General features: G+C 46.6%; 2 protein-coding genes and 1 pseudogene across 2 annotated transcripts; all 3 read right to left on the reverse strand.

Moving 5' to 3' along the window:
* Window positions 1-7459: 7459 nt before the first annotated feature.
* On the reverse strand, window positions 7460-10497 carry LOC114774715 (zona pellucida sperm-binding protein 3-like). Its single transcript, XM_028966419.1, has 9 exons — window positions 10453-10497; window positions 8749-9084; window positions 8545-8669; window positions 8359-8462; window positions 8115-8292; window positions 7920-8037; window positions 7752-7837; window positions 7584-7675; window positions 7460-7512 (listed from the first exon to the last, which is right to left on the reverse strand). The coding sequence occupies exons 1-9, from the start codon at window positions 10495-10497 to the stop codon at window positions 7460-7462; spliced, it is 1137 nt and encodes a 378-aa protein (XP_028822252.1).
* Window positions 10498-11862: 1365 nt separating this feature from the next.
* Window positions 11863-11957, reverse strand: LOC114785020 (uncharacterized; annotated as a pseudogene).
* A 1618-nt stretch (window positions 11958-13575) lies between these two features.
* LOC114774732 (zona pellucida sperm-binding protein 3-like) lies at window positions 13576-15056 on the reverse strand (the record flags this gene model as incomplete). The annotated part of the gene is made up of 7 exons (XM_028966420.1): window positions 14676-15056; window positions 14473-14597; window positions 14287-14390; window positions 14043-14220; window positions 13849-13966; window positions 13681-13766; window positions 13576-13603 (listed from the first exon to the last, which is right to left on the reverse strand). Coding segments are annotated over exons 1-7 (1020 nt in total), but the record flags the coding sequence as incomplete, so codon positions are not given.
* Window positions 15057-21491: the final 6435 nt, after the last annotated feature.

Consider the following 21491-nt stretch of genomic DNA (forward strand, 5'->3'; position numbering starts at 1 on the left):
AACATCCATTACTTTCCCCATATTTCGTTACATTTTTTAATAGTTGTAATATTCAGGAGACCTTTTAATATATGTCAGTTTTTCATGAACCGAACTTGCTGTTATTTTACCATCAACATTCTTCAAAAATAATGCCAGATCACAATATTTTAATACCAGCATTATTATAGAAAGCAGGCCTTTTCACTAATATTTCTTCCACATTTCTGTTTCTTTGTTTATATTTGACTTATATTTTCATTTCCAGAAGATTCCCTACCTCTGACCTGGTTGCCTGAGTGGATTTATATTGACCCCTGGTACGGTGTAGTATTGCTGGAGGGAAGCTGAAAAAACACCCCAGACGAGACAATTCTGGGTAAAAGCTCATTGTGACTTCCATTTCCGTCGGATTGACGGGATTAAACCCAAACAGACCTGGAAAACCGACAACATCATCAATACGGTACCCATCTGATTATTTTCTCTGCTGTGTGGCGGTGGATGAAACATTTTTTTTCATCGTGTGGAACGCCTTTATCAGATCACGGTGAGCAGAATCTTCAATCTGCTATTTGTCTGAACTGGAAAAATGTAAGTTCACTGGTGATGTCGGAGAAGCCATGCGGTGGCCTGTTCAGTGTTGAGGGCTCAACAAAAAGCCTGGTAATTGGCCAGTTATGCTGATAACAGGGGCGGTGGCTTCGGGTGGGGGGATTGAAGAGTTTAGTACACGCCTCACTTCATCCTTCTGGGGAGGATACTCGCTTGACAGAGCGACTCGAAAAGAAGAGGCAGAGCCAAATAACCGTTCATCACATTGACAGCTAAAGAACAAAAAATGACATGAACAAGCGTGGCGCTAACTCTAGCACAGTCAAGGTCTGAGAGAACCCAGACCAGTGGCCGAGTGGCCGAGAACATTCCATTGGAATGTTCAATATTCTCAACCCAAAATGCTGGTCACTGCTGCCCTTGTTAATCTACCTAATGAGGCTTAACATTCACCTCGTCTCTTACTTAATTTACAAAATTTCTCTACTAGCAGCTATGCTTTGGTCCATCTTGGTCAGAGTCCATTTTTCCCCCATGATGCATTGGAACAATATGATTGGTTGGATTAATATTGTTTTATCAAGACATGCTACTTTGTTACAAGGTTTGTTACTTTGTTCCCTCACGTTGCACTCCAACTTCACCAAGGCCAGTCCGGACTTGCGTCCCCATGGAAACGGTGTTTCAGGGGACCCAGAACAGTTATTTTCTAAAACGGGTTCCAGAGTGAATTTCTGCTTTCTGCGAATCCGTGTGGACATTTTCTTGTGTGAAAATGTTGACGTGTCAGCCCAACCTCCAACCTGACCTTTAACCCCAAAATGCATCCGACATGCAACAATGGTGGATTATAATTTTCTCTACGCTGCACATTTCTAATGAAAAGATTCGCCGCGGAGGAGAACTAGACGCCAAACAAGGAGACCGGGGAGAAACAGCGCCTCCTACAGGTGTGGAGGGGGGATAAAACAGCGTTCTAATCCTACATCTCCATATGGACAACAACATTTCCCAAAGTACCGTTCGCGGGGAGTGTAGGCCTAACCGTTAACACACTGGACTCGTAACCACAAGGCTGTGGGTTTGAGTCCCGCAGCTGGCACTGAGTTGTCCCTCCCCACCAAAAAAAAAACAAAAAACGGGGGAATCAGCCCCGTTATCAGAAGGTTGCCGGTTTGAATGGTGCCACTGAGCAAAGTGCCGTCCCCACACACCTTACTGACAATCGCTCCTGTGACGATCACTTCACTTTCATGTGGATTCAGGTTTCTTAGGAAAGCGTCCTCATGTGGATAGGGCTTGAACCCTGAAGATCTGTTTATTCTGGGCATGGGGTGTGAGGACCATTATCGCCTACACCATTAAACTCGGAGCTGTGTTTGAAGTCAATGGAGCCTGGAGAGACATGGTTTTCGCGGTTAGAATGTGAAGCGTCCTACAGGTAATGCAAATGTGTTCCTGACAAGCGTGACTCAACTAATGCACCACGTTCCGCCATCTGCCTGAGAAATGCAGCTCTGTAATCGCAGCTGAAGAACGCACTCATTAGCTGCAGTGGTGGAGCAGGCTGGTACGGAACGGAGCGTTCCTGCTCTGAAAAAGAGCTTGAGAAGATGCAGCTCTGCCAGGGTCCTGTGTCCGGTGCTGACACAGCATCCAACCGCCATCTGCTCATGGCCCAACGGGGTCCTGGCCGCTCCGGCCTGGGCTGGTGAGTTTCATGTGACAGTCGCTTACACGCTGTGGAGGACCTTCATGCACTTGAAAGCTGCTCATTCATGGTCGCCCTTTCGAGTGCATGGACACATGGACATGTTCTCTAGAGCTTCTTTTCAGCATCATTGGCATCTTTTCAAAAATGAGTTTCCTCGAGCTAGACGGTAAAACGGTTGGAGTTCATGTATAAATTATGTTACTTTAGCTAAATCAAAGAGGTCATGTGACCTGCTTGCTGTCTCTATAACGTTCGGGGCTTCATCTGTGGTCATGTGACCTGTCCCAGGCCCACTACCACACATAATAACACACATTAGCGTCTCACTCTTTGTTTCTGACTCTGTCATGTTTCTGCACTGAATTATTTAACGGTTGTAATCTGTGCCTGCGCATCTGTGAACAATGAGCAACTCTATGCTACTCATTTGTATTATTTTTTAGCTGCATGTTTGAATATTTGTTGCATATCTGCATATTTTATTTCCCCACTTTTATGTGTACTGTTTGCTTGTTTGTTTGAGCTATTCTGGAACATCTCCTCTGGGACAAAGAGCGGGTTCTGTCTAATCTTTTCTAGTCCTATCTGTTATGAACATTTACAGTTACATGAATTTATACATATATACATTTATATTTATGGTGGGTTATTTGTATGGAGTAGTCTTTTTGATGGATGGCGGGTGTTTCTGCAACTTTCCTGGCACCCCTGCAGGGTGTCGAGAGGGTGCTGGGGAGAAACTGCTCTTAAAACACGTATTCTGACAAGTATTGTGATGATGGATGATTTTTTTTGTTGCCGCCGTCTTTTCGGAATTAGAGTCCTTTTGAGAATAAATGACTCCGAGAGGCTTTCAGGGAGATTATAATAGACAATGCATTTCATCATTTTGAAATGTTTTTTCGGCACGCTCTGAAGATGGAGTCGTTGGCAGCGAGGAGACGCTTGGAGACGGGAGGCAGAATGGAGGCGCCCGTCTGTGCACCATACTGCTTCTCAGCCTTCAGTTAGCATAACAAGCCTATCAGCTGCCAATTAAAATGTGGCGCACCTTCTTCCCGGGCCCGCGCTGCGGCGTGCTCCAGTCCCCCGTGGGCCGTCCGCTCGGCTGGCTTTGTCTTTGTGAGGGACGAGCAGAGGCTGCTGGTCTGAGGCGACACAGGCCTCTGTTCTCCGCCAGGGTGACTGAACTGGGTTGATGGCCCAGCCTTGCATTGTGGGTTTTCCTGATAAAGTTTCAATAAATATTGAAATGAGGACTCATCCCAGAAGACCCAGCGCCTCCATCACACTCTGCTCACTCCCACGGCCGCTGATGGATCGGCGCTGAAGCACATAGGTCCCCTCGGAAGTCAATCCGTTCCAAAAGCAAGCCAGGTCATGGCACGTGGCCCAGCCTCGGGTCTTCTGTTTCCCATCATTCTACAGGTAAAAATCTTGCCACGACTGCCACTAATAAATAATGTTGGTGCTGTTATGCAAAAAATATTCAAATATACATGAAAAACGTGCATCAAACATTAATTTTATATGTAATCTAAAGTATTAAAAATACAATATACTTCACTGAATACATTTTTGGCAATGTGTTAAATGCTGGCCACATTTCTATTCCTGGTTATGGATTGAACATCAGTGTTTGTGGAGAAATAAAATTGCATCAAGAAGAAGCCATCAATTTGTAAGAGTATGCCACTTGGTCCTTAATAAACAGCAATTATATTCTCATTAGAACTTTATGATTTTTATGATGTTATGCTTTTTGTTTAGAAAATAATAGAACTCATCAGCTACATGTACAGCTTTATTTTCGTACTGTTAGAAATTTGTGGCCCTAAAGCACTGCCATGGGCAAGACCTTTTTGTTCTTTTGTCTTTTTTTCCAGCTCTGTTTTTGACATATAATCAGCGGGATACTTTCCGGCACACATGTTCTCATGACTTATATCCTCATGCCCCATGGGAAGTGGTGACAAATAACAGAGGTACAGGGACTGACGGCTGCTCTGTAAATTACGATGACAAAGTTCAAGGTAGCTGAGGTTGCACTACAATTTCCGTCCGGGACCCCGTAACCGTGTGAGATGGATGCCGGTGAAATATCATTTTCTGTTGTTGTAGCTGAAGTTTTTTTTTTACTTTACTATTTATCGAATTGACAGCAGAGTCCATTTCTGCCTTTTGACTCCCAGACAATGTCATAAACACGCAGTGAAAAATATTATAATCCCATCTGACGTTTCGGTTTTTGGTGCAAATAGCAAGAAAGTGCAAAAAATACTGCTCAGACAGGTTCAAGAAAAAGGGATGTTTTTAAGGAGCATATAAACTTTATATTCTCTACTAAGATGGCAGATGCTTTAATGTGCATTTGTCAATATTTTCCATAAATATCAGATCCTGTTGAATATTTTAATGTGATCCCACAGTTTACGTCATGCAGTGGCGAAATACATGAATGGTTAATTGGTTCTGTAGAAGAGACACAGGAGGCATGATGCGGCCCTGAATCAAAGATCACCGGCGTGTGTGATCTTCGCAATATGAGGCCTTTCCTCGTCTCGCGACAACACCAACAACAAAAAAGAACAGCCTTGCATACCTTATTGATCCCCGATGCTCGGGGAAAAAGGGATCATCTGTCTACGTTGCTGAGGAATCAATCAGGGCTGGCTGCAATGGAATGAAAAGGGTCAAGAAAATACACTGGAGATAAAACTTTATTCTTTTTGTCTTGCCACTGGGCAAAACAAAAGGAGACTATCTGGGCCTCAGCAGATTCACTGCCGTTCTGATAACAGTTAAAAGTGCAATGTGTTTGGCCATATCCCATAGATTCTGTCATTATATGGCCAGAAAGCGGGATTATTAACGTTCGACTCAGAGGGTGAGAAACGAGGGTGAGGTGAGGTTTGGCCGAAGAAGAGGAAGAGGATTAAGAGGTTGCGAAGCATGAAGTTGAAGCAGTGTTGCATTTATTTTTCCCTTCGCTGACTCGTGGCGGTCAGATTACAAGGCTGGTTGGACCAGTGCTAGCAGGTCCATGTCAGAAAAAATGCATCTGCAATGTCTCTTTAATCTTGCTGCGTTATTGTCAGCATACACATTCATTTCTAGCAATATGTTAAAGAAGCATAGGGTAGTATGTATTTTTGTGGGATTTTCCATTCCACTGTGCTGAATTTGAGGGGATGAGATTGTTGTAATGAGTCAAGCAACATGATCTACTTAGGTAGCCAATTTACTGCTAATTGTGCCATTATTTAACGTAGGAAAGCATGTCGTAATATACACGGCTCATCTGCAGACCTGCCCCCTCCCCACTCTTTTTATTGCGGTGGTGGCCAAGTGGTAAAGGAAGGAAGCCACGTAATGTCATGGCTGCCCAGTGCTCACCAAGGGTGATGGTTAAATACAGAGGACACATTTTGTTGTGTCGCCGTGTGCTGTGCTGCAGTGATTCACAATGACAATCACGAAAATTCAATATATGGGGGAAAAGACTGCCTTCTTTCAATCGCATTTTAATTATCCAAGAGGCTTATGCCACCTTGCCTGCATGATGTTAATTATGACATAAGGTACGATCTATTTCAAGCCACCTCGGTCTGTACGGATGAGGAGCCACCTGCTAGCAAATGGATTCAAAACGACGCCCGCGGAAAAAAACGGAGAAGACTGCAGCAGACCGAGCCGAGCGTCATGCTGCCCATGTCCTAATTAATCTGATTAATGACCTACGCCTTGACGATGCGCGCGCAGGAGATGCTCCTGTCCTCCATGTTCTGGAGTCTGCAGCTGCTTCTCCATTCCAGCCGGCCTTCCGCCACTGCGAGGACCGTATGCCAGCGTGGATGAAGGAAGCTGTGGGAAGTTCATTTGGTGAACAACTTGCAGGTCCCCCGATGGAACTGACTAAACTGGTTAGCAATGCAAATCACAATCTGATCATCTTTGACAGTTTGGGAGCCACTGCTGTGCAGAAATTTCAAAAAGCAGGTGAGAGAGGAACACATTGCCCTGAATTCCGAGAGGACCCATCTGTTCCTTCAAATGGACGGAATTTGGACGCGGGTCTTCAGCAGGACACATGTGGCTCAGGGGGCTCACAACACCCCGTTCTGCCGGGGCAGCAAGATGGATCAGTTCAATAAGAGTCACAGCACAAGGGAAGGATGGAAGCGCAATCTTTCAAGTTCTGACCCCTACCTGACTCAAGGCCGAAGGATGAGCCATAAATAAAAATAATAATAAAGTCATTATCTGGATTTAAACACACATGCAGGTTCATTAATTACTGGAGTGGTTTATAACTTTCAGATGCCATTTATTTTAATATTAATATTATTTATTTAATTGCATTTAAATAACTGATGCAGACAGGTCAAAATGTTGCACTGTATCAAGCAGATACTGGAAGAACAGTGGAGAATAGTGGGTTGTTCATCAATTAAATCAACAGGATGCAACATAAGTGCTGGTGATGTGATGAAACATATCAGGCAATATTTCTGATGAACACAAGACTAAATACGGTTCACAAAATAAAACTTTGTCGACTGAAATGTACCTAGACTAAGATCAGTATGAGTTTCTCTACACAAAAGTTATTTTTTCCTCTCTAAAATGGTAAAATCTCTATTCGATCCTGGCGTCTACATTTCAGGTGACCCAGAACAATTATTTCCAATTTTTCTTTATGCGTACCAGTGTGGGTGGCAAAACTCATTGTGAAAACACTGACAATCCAACCTGACTAAAAACCCTGAACGCGTCGTACAACAGTGGATAAATGTTTATGGCGGAGCATCTCATGAAAAGGTGCACAAAGGGAGAAAAAAAAAAAAAAAAAAAAAGAAAAAGAGAGGGTCTGTTCAACACGCCACAGGGTGACGAGAAACACTGAAAGCGCTTTGAGACCAGGGAGTTAGAGCGCCACTTACAGCTAAAAGATGACCGCTTGACAAAACAGGCAAACAAGATCTATAGTCCTTCATGAATCCAAAAAGCCATCCCCAAGCATGCATATTAGGACTGTTCCAGATTTCGGGTTCCTCAGACCCTCATCTGAAGTGTATTTAGTAAAGAGGACCTGTAGTTGTAAATGGTGCATGCTTGAAAAGCAGAGACGGGACTACTTGATACACGACAGTCCATTTCAGCATTTATTTGGCTATTAAAAGAGAACGATCATAAAGAGACACAGGCTGGTCAACCTTTGATGAACAACGGTCCCAAAGATATTTCTTTCTCCCATCCAGAATCTGAAAGCAAGGAAGAGGAACAGGATTAAAAATGATCAGCACAGACAAAAATGGACACCATGTCCACATACCTGAGACAGAGGTCAGATCTCTTGCCTTCCTGGACCCACAAGAACCATCACAGCAGCTACACAGTTGGTCCTCTCCACCTGCACCAGCCCACCTTCATAGAAAGATCAGATCCTGAATATGAAGTACATGTGGATGTTTTTGTAATGCAGCATCTAGTCCAGACCTACTTGTGTCCTACAAAAGAACAGGCCTTGTGCTCAGCATCAGTCGGGGAAGCAGCCGCTGTTGCCTTCAGCAAGCAAGTGATGAACAGCTGGAACAAGAGATACGGACGATCAGCCACCATACCAAGGTGGTGGAACCATGAGAGCGAAGGGCCAGCTTGAGACACGTACAGAGCCAGTGTCCCCCTGCTGAAACCTGAAAGCCTCCAGCTGGAACTGGAGCTTGAAATCCTGTGTACGGGGCAGGTAGCGAGAAGATGAGCCAGTGAGCTTGGAGTCAACCAGACACCTACAATAAAAAGGAGAGCAAAATGAGACATCAGCACATCGTAAACAAAGCCATAAAGAAATGAAGCTGCTCCTCACCCATGGTTCTGAATGAAGAGATAACTGGGAGCAGCAGCTGCATCAGGGACAGCGGTGACCACACAGGTATCAACAAACACCCGGAGGGGGACATGGTTGTACTGCTTGACAGAAGCCTCAAAATGGATCAGATCTCCCATGTAATAGACGTTGGAAGGCCTCTCAAACTTCCAATCATCTGAAGACAAAAGCAAATGTTAGGAACAGCCAACACAGTGGAACAGTGGACCACAACTGTACCTACCAGTCATGAGCTTGAGAGAGAAGACCAGCAGCTCCTCTGCAGTTTTAGTAGCAGCATATGGGATCCAGGCAGGCTGCAGGGCATTGCTACTCACATTGTGAAGCCTGGTCACATGCAAGAAGAAACCGATATCAAAAAGCATCTAAATACAGAGAGACATGGGAGAGCAGATCAGCTAGAGCTCACCTCAAATAGTGGCATTCAATCCTAATTACAGCACCACTGGTTCTGACTATTGGAGCAGAAGTGTCAGAAATGGCTCTTGGGATGTAGGTCAGAGAAAAGGAATAAACCAGGGAATCGTTGGTCATCTGTGTTTGAAGGGGGAAAAAGCCAGAGTTACTGGAGAAAGTCCTACAGATTCCTGACCGAAGAGGAACCAGAACTCACCACTACTTGGCTGCCACAGGCCTGCAAATAGGACTGAAAATACAGCAGCTGAGCCACAGAATCTTCTCCAGTCACCCCACAGCCTCCTAGTGAGATGTCTGATGCCTGGATGAGCTCTCCAGAACCAAACAGGTCCTTCTTAACCTGCACGTGCACCATATTCTCGTCACAGGTAGCTGCCACACTGCTGACTGATACCGGCTCCCTCAGCTGGAACTGCACTGGGGGGGACGTGGGCTCTACTGGCATCTGAGGAAACTTCCAGGTCAGCTCCTTTACTGGGCCAAGCAGCTGCTGCTGGACACTTCCAGGATCTTGAAGCTGCCCCCCTGATCCCTGAGGCAAAGGAGCAAATGGGGGACGTGCAGGAACCTGAGGAATCCCGGGGACAAAGGGGGGACCGGCAGGCACCTGAGGCGGCGGCAGCACCCCGGGGACAAAGGGGGGACCGGCAGGCACCTGAGGCGGCGGCAGCACCCGGGGACAAAGGGGGGACCGGCAGGCACCTGAGGCGGCGGCAGCACCCCGGGGACAAAGGGGGGACCGGCAGGCACCTGAGGCGGCGGCAGCACCCCGGGGACAAAGGGGGGACCGGCAGGCACCTGAGGCGGCGGCAGCACCCCGGGGACAAAGGGGGGACCTGCAGGCACCTGAGGCGGCGGCAGCACCCCGGGGACAAAGGGGGGGACCGGCAGGCACCTGAGGCGGCGGCAGCACCCCGGGGACAAAGGGGGGACCGGCAGGCACCTGAGGCGGCGGCAGCACCCCGGGGACAAAGGGCGGACGGGCAGGCACCTGAGGCGGCGGCAGCACCCCGGGGACAAAGGGCGGACGGGCAGGCACCTGAGGCAGTGGTGGTGGCACAAACCCGGGGACAAAGGGGGGACCGGCAGGCACCTGAGGCGGTGGCAGCACGCCGGGGACAAAGGGGGGACCGGCAGGCACCTGAGGCGGTGGCAGCACGCCGGGGACAAAGGGGGGACCGGCAGGCACCTGAGGCGGTGGCAGCACGCCGGGGACAAAGGGGGGACCGGCAGGCACCTGAGGCGGTGGCAGCACGCCGGGGACAAAGGGGGGACCGGCAGGCACCTGAGGCGGTGGCAGCACCCCGGGGACAAAGGGGGGACGGGCAGGCACCTGAGGCGGTGGCAGCACCCCGGGGACAAAGGGGGGACGGGCAGGCACCTGAGGCGGTGGCAGCACCCCGGGGACAAAGGGGGGACGGGCAGGCACCTGAGGCAGTGGCAGCACCCCGGGGACAAAGGGGGGACGGGCAGGCACCTGAGGCGGTGGCAGCACCCCGGGGACAAAGGGGGGACGGGCAGGCACCTGAGGTGGATTTATTGCCGGTCTTGGAAATGGTTGCCTAGAAGCTGGAGCAGGTCCTGGTACACCTTTAACATCCAGCAGAACTGCACCCATACAAACCCCTACAACACCTCCCCACAGCAACACTGCCACTGACCACCAACCCATGATGCCACATTACAGTCACCATTATGTATGGCTTCCACTTTTATAGGACACATAATTAACATTAATGACCTTCTAGACCTGCCAAGTCTGGCACTCATTAGATAACTAGTACCAGTTGTACAAAGACTTGATTGGGGTCTACAAAACCAGTCCTGGAGTAAAATGATCCTGCACGTTTTTGGGTTTATCCTCATTTAGCACAGCTGGTTCCACCACTCAACCCGTTACCACCCAGTTCTTGAGTTGAATCAGGTGCGGTTTCACCGTCACCATTTTCAGTAGTTTAACTTCATTAGATTGCAGACAGGTACATGTTTCTTATCGTTGAATGTGGTTTGAATTGTCTTGTAGTGAATGAATAATTTACCTACCCAACAGAGTTAACGTGAACAGTTGAGAGGCAGAAAATAGGTTTAGTGTGATAAGACGAAGTTGAGCTTTATTGTCATTCCAGCTATATACATGTTAGACGCTACATAATGTTTCTCTGGAACCTGGTGCTTCATCCCACAAGCCATCAGACACCTGAACACTCAGGGACTCACCCCTCTAAACTGTCACCCTCACACACACTACCCCAGTTGTATTGTTTGATTATCTGTAATATAATTTATTCATGCATAGTCCATTTTTGATTATCTAATATATAATATCATCTACTAATGCACCATTCCTTTTTGCACAGCAGTATTTGCACTATTTACTTTGCACATTAATTATACATTTTACTAGTTTAGTGCTGTCTGTATGTTTTTTTTTTAATTTACATTTACATTTACAGCATTTATCAGATGACTTACAATCAGTAGTTACAGGGACAGTCCCCCCAGGGGACACTCAGGGTTAAGTGTCTTGCTCAGGGACACAATGGTAGTAAGTGGGATTTGAACCTGGGTCTTCTGGTTCATAGGCGAGTGTGTTGCCCACTAGGCTACTACCATCCTGTCAAATGTTATTCTTGGACTCCCTGTGTCCCCTGTTTGCACCTTATGTACCCCAGTTTGTTGTTGTCTCACACGTGCACTTTATTTCAGTATGTAACTTTGTCTAATCGTTCAAATGTTACATGTAGCACCAGGTTCCGGAGAAACTTTATTTACTATCTAACATGTATATAGCTGAACTGACAATAAAGCTCAACTTCAAATTGAACTACATGTAACCTTTGACTGTCCCCTCCCCACTGCACATCGATGGATGAAGTTCCTGGGTGTACACGCGACAGACGACTTCTCCAGGAGCCTCAATAGCACCTCCACCACCAGAAAGCCCAGCCACGTCTGCCCTTCCTCAGGAAGCTGAAGAAGGCCAACCTCCCTCCTCCCATCCATAACAAACAGCTCCGTTTATATTACTACAGAAAATAATATTCAAATTGCAGATAACCGATAAAAACGCTTCAATGCTTGTAACTAAGTCAAAGTGAAGTAACTGTCATTGTGAAACACTGCAGCACAGAATACGGTGACACAACTAAATGTGTCCTCTGCTTCTAACTATCACCCTTGGTGAGCAGTGGGCAGCCATGACAGGCGCCCAGGGAGCAGTGTGTGGGGACGGTGCTTCGCAACCAGCAACCTTCTGATTACGGGGTTGCTTCCTTAAACGCTTCCTTAACCGCTTGGCCACCACTATTCCAAAAAGCTTTTCACAGATTTGCGTTCGTCCTTTCACAGGGACCATGCTGATCTTCTCTCTAGCGATCAAGTTTTAGTATAGCTGTATGATTATAGACCGATATCCAACCTTTCTAGAAAAATTCATAGCCCAGCAGCTAAGCGCATACTTAGACAGCAACAATATCCATGAAGTATTTCATTTGGGATTTAGACCTCATCATAGCACTGAGAGAGCGCTGGTTAAAGTGGTTCATGACCTGCTGTTGGCCTCTGATCAGGGACGCATCTTGCTGCTAGTCCCGCTTGACCTGAGTGCAACGTTTGACACTATTGATCTCCTCGCCAGGTTAGAGAATGTTGTTGGGATTAATGGAATAGCCCTTGTATGATTCCCATCATATCTGACCGATCGGTATCAGTTTGGAGACATCAGAGGTGAATCGTCTTCACATAGTAGAGTAGAGTTTGGTGTTCCACAAGGTTCTGTCCTAGGTCCGTTACTATTTTCCTTAAACATGTTACCTTTAGGTCACTTAATTCGCAAAACATGCAAATCACTGCTATGCTGACAACACAGTATGTCAGCAATGCCAGACGAGAGGCAGCAGCTGAACAGAAGACAATTGTCTGAAGGACATTAGACAGTGGATGCTCACCAACTTTCTACTGTTAAACCCTAATAAGACAGAAGCTTTTGTACTTAGGTCATAAGTATCCAGACGTAAGCTGGCTGACATAACTCTAGATAGCCTTTCTATCTCAAGTAGAGAAGTAAAATCTAGGGGTCCTCACAGACACAGGTCTCTCATTAGATTCTCATATTGATATCACTAGGATAGCATTCATGCACCTTAGAAATATTGCAAAAATAAGAAATCTCAATGCATGATGCAAAAAAGTTGGTTAGTACATTTATTACATCAAGGCTACTTTTGACCTATAAAGCTCTAAATGGTCTCGCTCCACCTTACCAAAGTGAGCTTTTATTTATGACCCACACTGCCACTTGCAGTCAATGGGTGGAGTCACATGCAATATCAAGTGCACACAGACAACCAGAAAACTCCAGTGAAGAAACCACCAGATAAATAGGGTGGTGACCTAGTGGGTAACACACTCACCTATGAACCAGAAGACCCAGGTTCAAACCAAACTTACTACCATTGTGTCCCAGAGCAAGACACTAAACCCCAAGTTGCTCCAGGGAGACAGTCCCTGTGTGGATCGGATCTAAGAAACAAATTACCACTTGAAAAAAGGCTTTTAAAAAAAAAAAAAAAAAAAAATTAAAAAAATGAAAGTTAAAATCTAGTCCTTCATGAACCCAAAAAGCCATCCCCAAGCATGCATATTAGGACTGTTCCAGATGTCTGGTTCCTCAGACCCCCATCTGCAGTGTATTTAGTAAAAAGGACCTGTAGTTTTAAAATGGTGCATGCTTGAAAAGGAGAGACGGGACTACTTGATACACGACAGTCCATTTCAGCATTTATTTGGCTATTTAAAGAGAACGATCATAAAGAGACAGGCTGGTCAACCTCTGATTAACAACGGTCCCAAAGATATTTCTTTCTCCCATTCAGAATCTGAAAGCAAGGAAGAGGAAACGGATTAAAATGTATAATCAGCACAAACAGAAAGACAAAAATGGACACCATGTCCACATACCTGAGACAGAGGTCAGATCTCTTGCCTTCCTGGACCCACAAGAACCATCACAGCAGCTACACAGTTGGTCCTCTCCACCTGCACCAGCCCACCTTCATAGAAAGATCAGGGCCTGAATAAAAAGTACATGTGGATGTTTTTGTAATGCAGCACTCTAGTCCAGACCTACTTGTGTCCTACAAAAGAACAGGCCTTGTGCTCAGCATCAGTCGGGGAAGCAGCCGCTGTTGCCTTCAGCAAGCAAGTGATGAACAGCTGGAACAAGAGATACGGACGATCAGCCACCATACCAAGGTGGTGGAACCATGAGAGCGAAGGGCTAGCTTGAGACACGTACAGAGCCAGTGTCCCCCTGCTGAAACCTGAAAGCCTCCAGCTGGAACTGGAGCTTGAAATCCTGTGTACGGGGCAGGAAGCGAGAAGATGAGCCAGTGAGCTTGGAGTCAACCAGACACCTATAAGAAAAGGAGAGCAAAATGAGACTACAGCACATCGTAAACAAAGCCATAAAGAAATGAAGCTGCTCCTCACCCATGGTTCTGAATGAAGAGATAACTGGGAGCAGCAGCTGCATCAGGGACAGCGGTGACCACACAGGTATCAACAAACACCCGGAGGGGGACATGGTTGTACTGCTTGACAGAAGCCTCAAAATGGATCAGATCTCCCATGTAATAGACGTTGGAAGGCCTCTCAAACTTCCAATCATCTGAAGACAAAAGCAAATGTTAGGAAAAGCCAACACAGTGAAACAGTGGACCACAACTGTACCTACCAGTCATGAGCTTGAGAGAGAAGACCAGCAGCTCCTCTGCAGTTTTAGTAGCAGCATATGGGACCCAGGCAGGCTGCAGGGCATTGCTACTCACATTGTGAAGCCTGGTCACGTGCAAGAAGAAACCGATATCAAAAAGCATCTAAATACAGAGAGACATGGGAGAGCAGATCAGCTAGAGCTCACCTCAAATAGTGGCATTCAATCCCAATTACAGCACCACTGGTTCTGACTATTGGAGCAGAAGTGTCAGAAATGGCTCTTGGGATGTAGGTCAGAGAAAAGGAATAAACCAGGGAATCGTTGGTCATCTGTGTTTGAAGGGGGAAAAGCCAGAGTTACTGGAGAAAGTCCAACAGATTCCTGACCGAAGAGGAACCAGAACTCACCACTACTTGGCTGCCACAGGCCTGCAAATAGGACTGAAAATACAGCAGCTGAGCCACAGAATCTTCTCCAGTCACCCCACAGCCTCCTAGTGAGATGTCTGATGCCTGGATGAGCTCTCCAGAACCAAACAGGTCCTTCTTAACCTGCACGTGCACCATATTCTCGTCACAGGTAGCTGCCACACTGCTGACTGATACCGGCTCCCTCAGCTGGAACTGCACTGGGGGGGACGTGGGCTCTACTGGCATCTGAGGAAACTTCCAGGTCAGCTCCTTTACTGGGCCAAGCAACTGTTGCTGGACACTTCCAGGATCTTGAAGCTGCCCACCTGATCCCTGAGGCGAAGGAGCAAACGGGGGACGTGCAGGAACCTGAGGCATCCCAGGGAAAAATGGGGGATGGGCAGGCACCTGAGGAGGCGGTGGTGGCACAATCCCGGGGACAAAGGGGGACGGGCAGGCACCTGAGGCGGCGGCAGCACCCGGGGACAAAGGGCGGACGGGCAGGCACCTGAGGCGCCGGCAGCACCCCGGGGACAAAGGGGGACCGGCAGGCACCTGAGGCGCCGGCAGCACGCCGGGGACAAACGGGGGACCGGCAGGCACCTGAGGCGCCGGCAGCACGCCGGGGACAAACGGGGGGCACCTGAGGAGGCAGGGGGGGGGGCGGGGCACAGGGGGGCACTGGCCGGGACAAACGGGACCGGCAGGCACCTGGCAGCCCGGGGACAAACGGGGGACCGGCAGGCACCTGAGGCGCCGGCAGCACGCCGGGGACAAACGGGGGACCGGCAGGCACCTGAGGCGCCGGCAGCACGCCGGGGACAAACGGGGGACCGGCAGGCACCTGAGGCGCCGGCAGCACGCCGGGGACAAACGGGGGACCGGCAGGCACCTGAGGCGCCGGCAGCACGCCGGGGACAAACGGGGGACCGGCAGGCACCTGAGGCGCCGGCAGCACGCCGGGGACAAACGGGGGACCGGCAGGCACCTGAGGCGGCGGCAGCACCCCGGGGACAAACGGGGGACGGGCAGGCACCTGAGGCAGCATGCCGGGGACAAACGGGGGACGGGCAGGCACCTGAGGCAGATTCATTGCAGGTCTTGGAAGAGGTTGACCAGAAGCTGGAGCAGGTCCTGATACATCTTTAACATCCAGCAGAACTGCACCCATACAAACCCCTACAACACCTCCCCACAGCAACACTGCCACTGACCACCAACCCATGATGCCACATTACAGTCACCACCATGTATGGCTTCCACTTTTATAGGACACATAATTAACATTAATGACCTTCTAGACCTGCCAAGTCTGGCACTCATTAGATAACTAGTACCAGTTGTACAAAGACTAGATTGAGGTCTACAAAACCGGTCCTGGAGTAAAATGATCCTGCACGTTTTTGGGTTTATCCTTATTTAGCACAGCTGGTTCCACCACTCAACCCGTTACCACCCAGTTCTTGAGTGGAATCAGGTGCGGTTTCACCGTCACCATTTTCAGTAGTTTAACTTCATTAGATTGCAGACAGGTACATGTTTCTTATGGTTGAATGTGGTTTGAATTGTCTTGTAGTGAATGAATAATGTGCCTACCCAAAAGTGTGAACATGAGTTAGTTTTAAAGAAAAATCCATGAACAAATTTAGTGAGAAACCAGCCAAAGTAGTAACAACATTCATTAACTGCTCAAATCCATTTTTGTGCCACTCTCGCATTACATTTACATTTACAGCATTTATCAGACGCCCTTATCCAGAGTGACTTACAATCAGTATTACAGGGACAGTCTCCCTGGGTTAAGTGTCTTGCTCAGGGACACAATGGTAGTAAGTGGGATTCGAACCCGGGTCATCTGGTTCATAGGCGAGTGTGTTACCCACTAGGCTACTACCACCCTGATTCCACCCTGACTACAGATTTCATGTAGTCACCTGTCTTCATTTCTCAGACGCCCTTATCCCGAGCAACTTACAGGGACAGTAACTAACTGGACAGTAAATGGAGCTCATGGACACAGTGGCAGTAAGTGGGGTTTTAACCTGGGTGTTTTGGTTCATGGCAATGTGCTGTTTGGATTGTGGAAAAAGATCAAAATCAAGAAACCTTTTATCTCAGACACAGTGTCACTATTTAAGACTATCTTGTTCACCAAGCATTCCTTAACATGAACCCATATACACTATGACCCATCATCTCACCTAGGCTGTACTAGATAGACAATCTGGAAGTTTATTTTGTATTTCCCAGAGCAACTCCAGTTCCTGGTTCCTGACACTCAGCTGTTGCCAAGGTGTACCAGCATGACAATGTATTAGAGGGCCACCACAGCCGCTGTAAGATGGGAAATCAGAAGCTGGGGGAGAACCCCCAAGACCTCGATGGGGGAGAAAAAGAAGAGAGAGCAGCCCACAAGAGAAAACCTTTATACTCTGCTTTTGACTCCCAAACACATTTACAGCATTTATCAGACGGCCTTATCCGGAGCGACTTACAACCAGTAGTTTGAGGGACAGTCCCCCCTGGAGCAACTTAAGTGTCTTGCTCAGGGACACGATGCTAGTAAGCAGGATTTGAACCTGGGTCTTCTGATTCATAGGTGAGTGTGTTACCCTGTAGGCTACTACAACCCCCTAAAAGGTTGCTACAGACCAATTGAACTGTCATTTGATGTCTCTTCCTTGTCCAAATAGATACAGGAAGACAGTAGTCATCCACCCCCAACAAGACCTACTAGCTGGCTTCGTGGCACCTCTAGCTTGCTTGGGGGAGGCTGCAACTTGATAAAGATACAATCGAGGTGTCTTCATTAAAGACAAAGAGTTTTTACACCAACTGTAAAACTAGCTTACACCATAACTGTTTAAAAACTAGCTTAAGCAGGTTTTTCATAATGGACATATAGACTGCGCTATGGTATGAAATTCATATTGCAATATACATTTAACCAGACTGTATATATGTTGTGGTATATAATTTCATAAGTAAATTTAAATGTACCTGTTTTTGAATGGATAACATGTGTCCATAGCAAACACATTGCAGCAGGAAGTTGTATAAAATATATTTTAAAGATATATGATTTACATTTATCAGATGCCCTTATCCAGAGCAACTTGCAACCAGTAGTGACAGGGCCAGTCCCCCTTGGAGGTGGGGTTAAGTGTCTTGCTCAGGGACATGATGGTAGTAAGTGGTCAGATGACTTCATTTTACTGGCACATCATACCACTGCCTCCGCAGGCTCATACAGTTGGGACTCACAGAAAATGCTAAAATTTAACCCAATCACTTGCGTCATACAAATACCTTGTATTTCTCTGGCCTTATGGGTGTAACAGGAAGTGCCCCTTCAGTAGAATAGCCCAGATATTGTTTTACCTGGTATATTATTATGTTGGTGTTGGATAGGGTGGCAGTAGCCTAGTGGGTATGCATAACATCCTTTTTCCAATGCACAATTTTGGACTGTTTTAAAACCAACATGCCAAATTAAAACCAAACCTGCTTGAGCTATACAGATCTGGACTCAAATGAATGTATCAGATGTTTATTTATTTATTTTTAGCAAGGCAGGACATTGCCAAGATAATTAATTTATTTTTTAATGGATAATTATTTTCATTAGTGTCTGTTTTAGTTTTGTTACTAGCATAACTAATCTGTTACTAGCATAACTGATATACAAATACAATAAAATGACTTAATACTTAATATATATATATATATATATATATATATATATATTTTTTTATCAACTGTTTTTAAGTATTAAGTCGGGTGGTAGTAGCCTAGTGGATAACACACTCGCCTATGAACCAGAAGACCCAGGTTCAAATCCCACTTACTACCATTGTGTCCACTTAACCCTAAGTTGCTCCAGGAGGGGACTGTCCCTGTAACTACTGATTGTAAGTTGCTCTGGATAAGGGCATCTGGTAAATGCTGTAAATGTAAGTCATTTTACTGTATTTGTATATATTTGTATAACAGATCTGTAGCATTTGCCGTAGCAAGGTTTCGTCTGAAATCCTTCGTAAATAACATTCTGACTCTATCTGCGCCAGGTTTGCAGACGTATCCCAACCATCATGATCAACCCTGCCTCTTCGAACCATTCTCTCCAGCCTGCAGGCCCCATCATCTCACCAGGCTGCCTGCTGGGCCAGGCGCCCCGGGCGCGAGGACCTCCGCACCTCCCCGACACCCCTACCCGCCGCGTAGCAGCTAAGCTCACGGAAAATTACCAACAGACACAAGGTCACCACGGAGCACAGCCAGGCTCCTGCTGAGAGCTTCTGATCCAGCAGGAATCGCACCAATTACCACTTGGGTGAGCTCTGTGTGTCTCTGCGTGTGTATGTGTGTGTTGCCAAAGCTTTTTTATTATTTATTCGAACAAATAGGATTACTCTCTGTCTGCACTGGATTGATTGTGACATTGGGTGGAGAAAGGCCGACATGAGGAAAAGAGCGAGAGTAATTTTCTCTCTCTCTCTCTCTCTCTCTGTGTGTGTGTGTGTGTGTGTGTGTGAGAGTACAGAATGGAGGGGATATGGCAGCTCTGTGCCTATGAATGCCAGAGCTACTCCAGTGTGTCAAATGCACGTTTGATCCCCTCTCCATTCTACCTCGACCCAGTTCGCCCTCCTCCTCCTCCTCCTCTTCCTCCTCTTGCTCTTCACATATTCCCCAGTCGCCCAGTTCTGAGCAGTTCCCACACGGGAAAAGATTAGCGTTGTGGAAGATGCATAGACACACACACACACACACACACACACACACACACACACACACACACACACACACACACACACACACACACACACACACACACACACACACACACATACACATACACATACACACATACACACACACACACACACACACACACACTCACTGAGGCGTCTCGCTTCCATCCTCACAGAAAATGTACATTTTGAGTTATTTGTCATACTTTACATCAAATCCTATTCATCCTCCTCTCTCTCTCTCTCTCTCGCTCTCTCTCTCTCTCTCTCTCCTTCCCTTACTTGCTCTCTGTTGGTGAATCGTTAGACCAAAACAAGCAGACAGTCAAATATGTCGCTGAAGGAAAAGCATGATTAGACAATTAGGAGTGGAACATTCGACCTGCTGATCTGTGAATAAATGCAAAATCTGCATCCTTTCCTAGTGTCGTCAATCAAAAATAAATAAAATTAATATTTGCAAAAAAAAAATATGGGGGGGTAGGTTCCACAAATTGTCAGAAGTCCAATAGACGATGCTTCATTGTCATCACTAATGCTTTATCAGATAATTGTGATCTGATAAACCTGGAATCTCCATTATCTTATTATGGTTTCAGAACAAAACAGGGTATTTACCTTCCATAGTTTTTTTTTTTTCCACCACCCGCAAGGGACATACAGCCATTAGAACATGAGAAGATACCTGCAGAATTGGACAAAAAGAGTGTTGGATTCTGATCACCCACAACAAGCAAGTACAACCAGCGCCGCGGCAAAAGTCAAGTGTGCAGAACCTCGAACTCTCAGCAAGGAAGACAATTTGACAAGATATTTGACTTATTTTCTGGAGGAGCGAGCAGCAGATGCACATGTCCTTAAAGCCCCATTCGCCCACTCAACATGTGCCCATTAGTGAAATCAGAAGAGACAGCATCATTTCACAGCGGCTTTTAAGCCCGTTCCCCACAACCTGAGTGCTGCAGATATCTAATACGCTAACCTGTGATGACAGATAAAAGTGGTTCATCCAGAACCATCCGCCCCCTGAAAACGTCTGCCGAGCTGAGAAACAGAGCCGTTGAGTGACGGGGACCGTCGGGGCTTTCGGGATCCTTCGTTTGTTTATTTTGCCGTTTGGGATTTTTTTTTTTTTTTACGTGCATTGTTAAACATCATTCAAATCTGACGTGTTCGCTAACGCTCGTTGAAGCTCCCTGCCAAGACTGCCTTCAAAAAAAACAAAAAAAAGTCCCAAAATGCCCGATATCACAGCCGACTCTGCAGGAGACTGCGGCGCCGTTTTGTAGCTGCATCCATCACAATTAGCCCATTCGAAGTTAACCTTGTTTTGCAGGGTTTGGCCCGGAGGAAGTTTTACGGTGGCGATTTATCGTAATAGAGTGGTCTTTTGTTCTGTGCGCGGTGACAAGGGGGCGGCCTTTCGTCTTCTATACGCCTTGTAATGATGTTTGCATTTACATTTTACATTTACAGCATTTATCAGACGCCCTTATCCAGAGCGACTTACAATCAGTAGTTACGGGGAAAGACCCCCTGGAGAAACTCAGGGTTAAGTGTCTTGCTCAGGGACAGTAAGTGGGATTTGAACCTGGGTCTTCTGGTTCATAGGCAAGTTTGTTACCCACTACGCTACTACCACCCTTATGTTTGCATCATTGTGCATGATTTTCCTGTTTAGTAGAAATGAACGAACAGGAGGTTCCATGTTTAAAGATGCATCCTCATGCATTCTCCTCATTTCAAAAAATAAAGTTTTAAATTCAATAGAAATTCAAATGTTATTTTATCACTTGAAACGTTCACATTTATTCGTATGGAAGGATGTTTTACTTTTAATTTGTCATTATTTTAGGGAATAATTCACATTTTCAAACTTTTTCTGGTCAACCATACTAATGGTTAAATTAGATGAATCACTTGCGGAGCCGAGCAAAATTACCGAAGGTTTCGAATCCATGGTGACATAATGGGATGCGGATTCTTAATTCAATACGGATATGTTAAATGGACTAGTGCGTCCTTAAAGTAGGTGTGTGTGTTCTCCAGGAAAAATCAT

This window comes from Denticeps clupeoides, chromosome 2 (genome assembly GCF_900700375.1).
Source record: "Denticeps clupeoides chromosome 2, fDenClu1.1, whole genome shotgun sequence".
Lineage (NCBI taxonomy): Eukaryota > Metazoa > Chordata > Actinopteri > Clupeiformes > Denticipitidae > Denticeps > Denticeps clupeoides.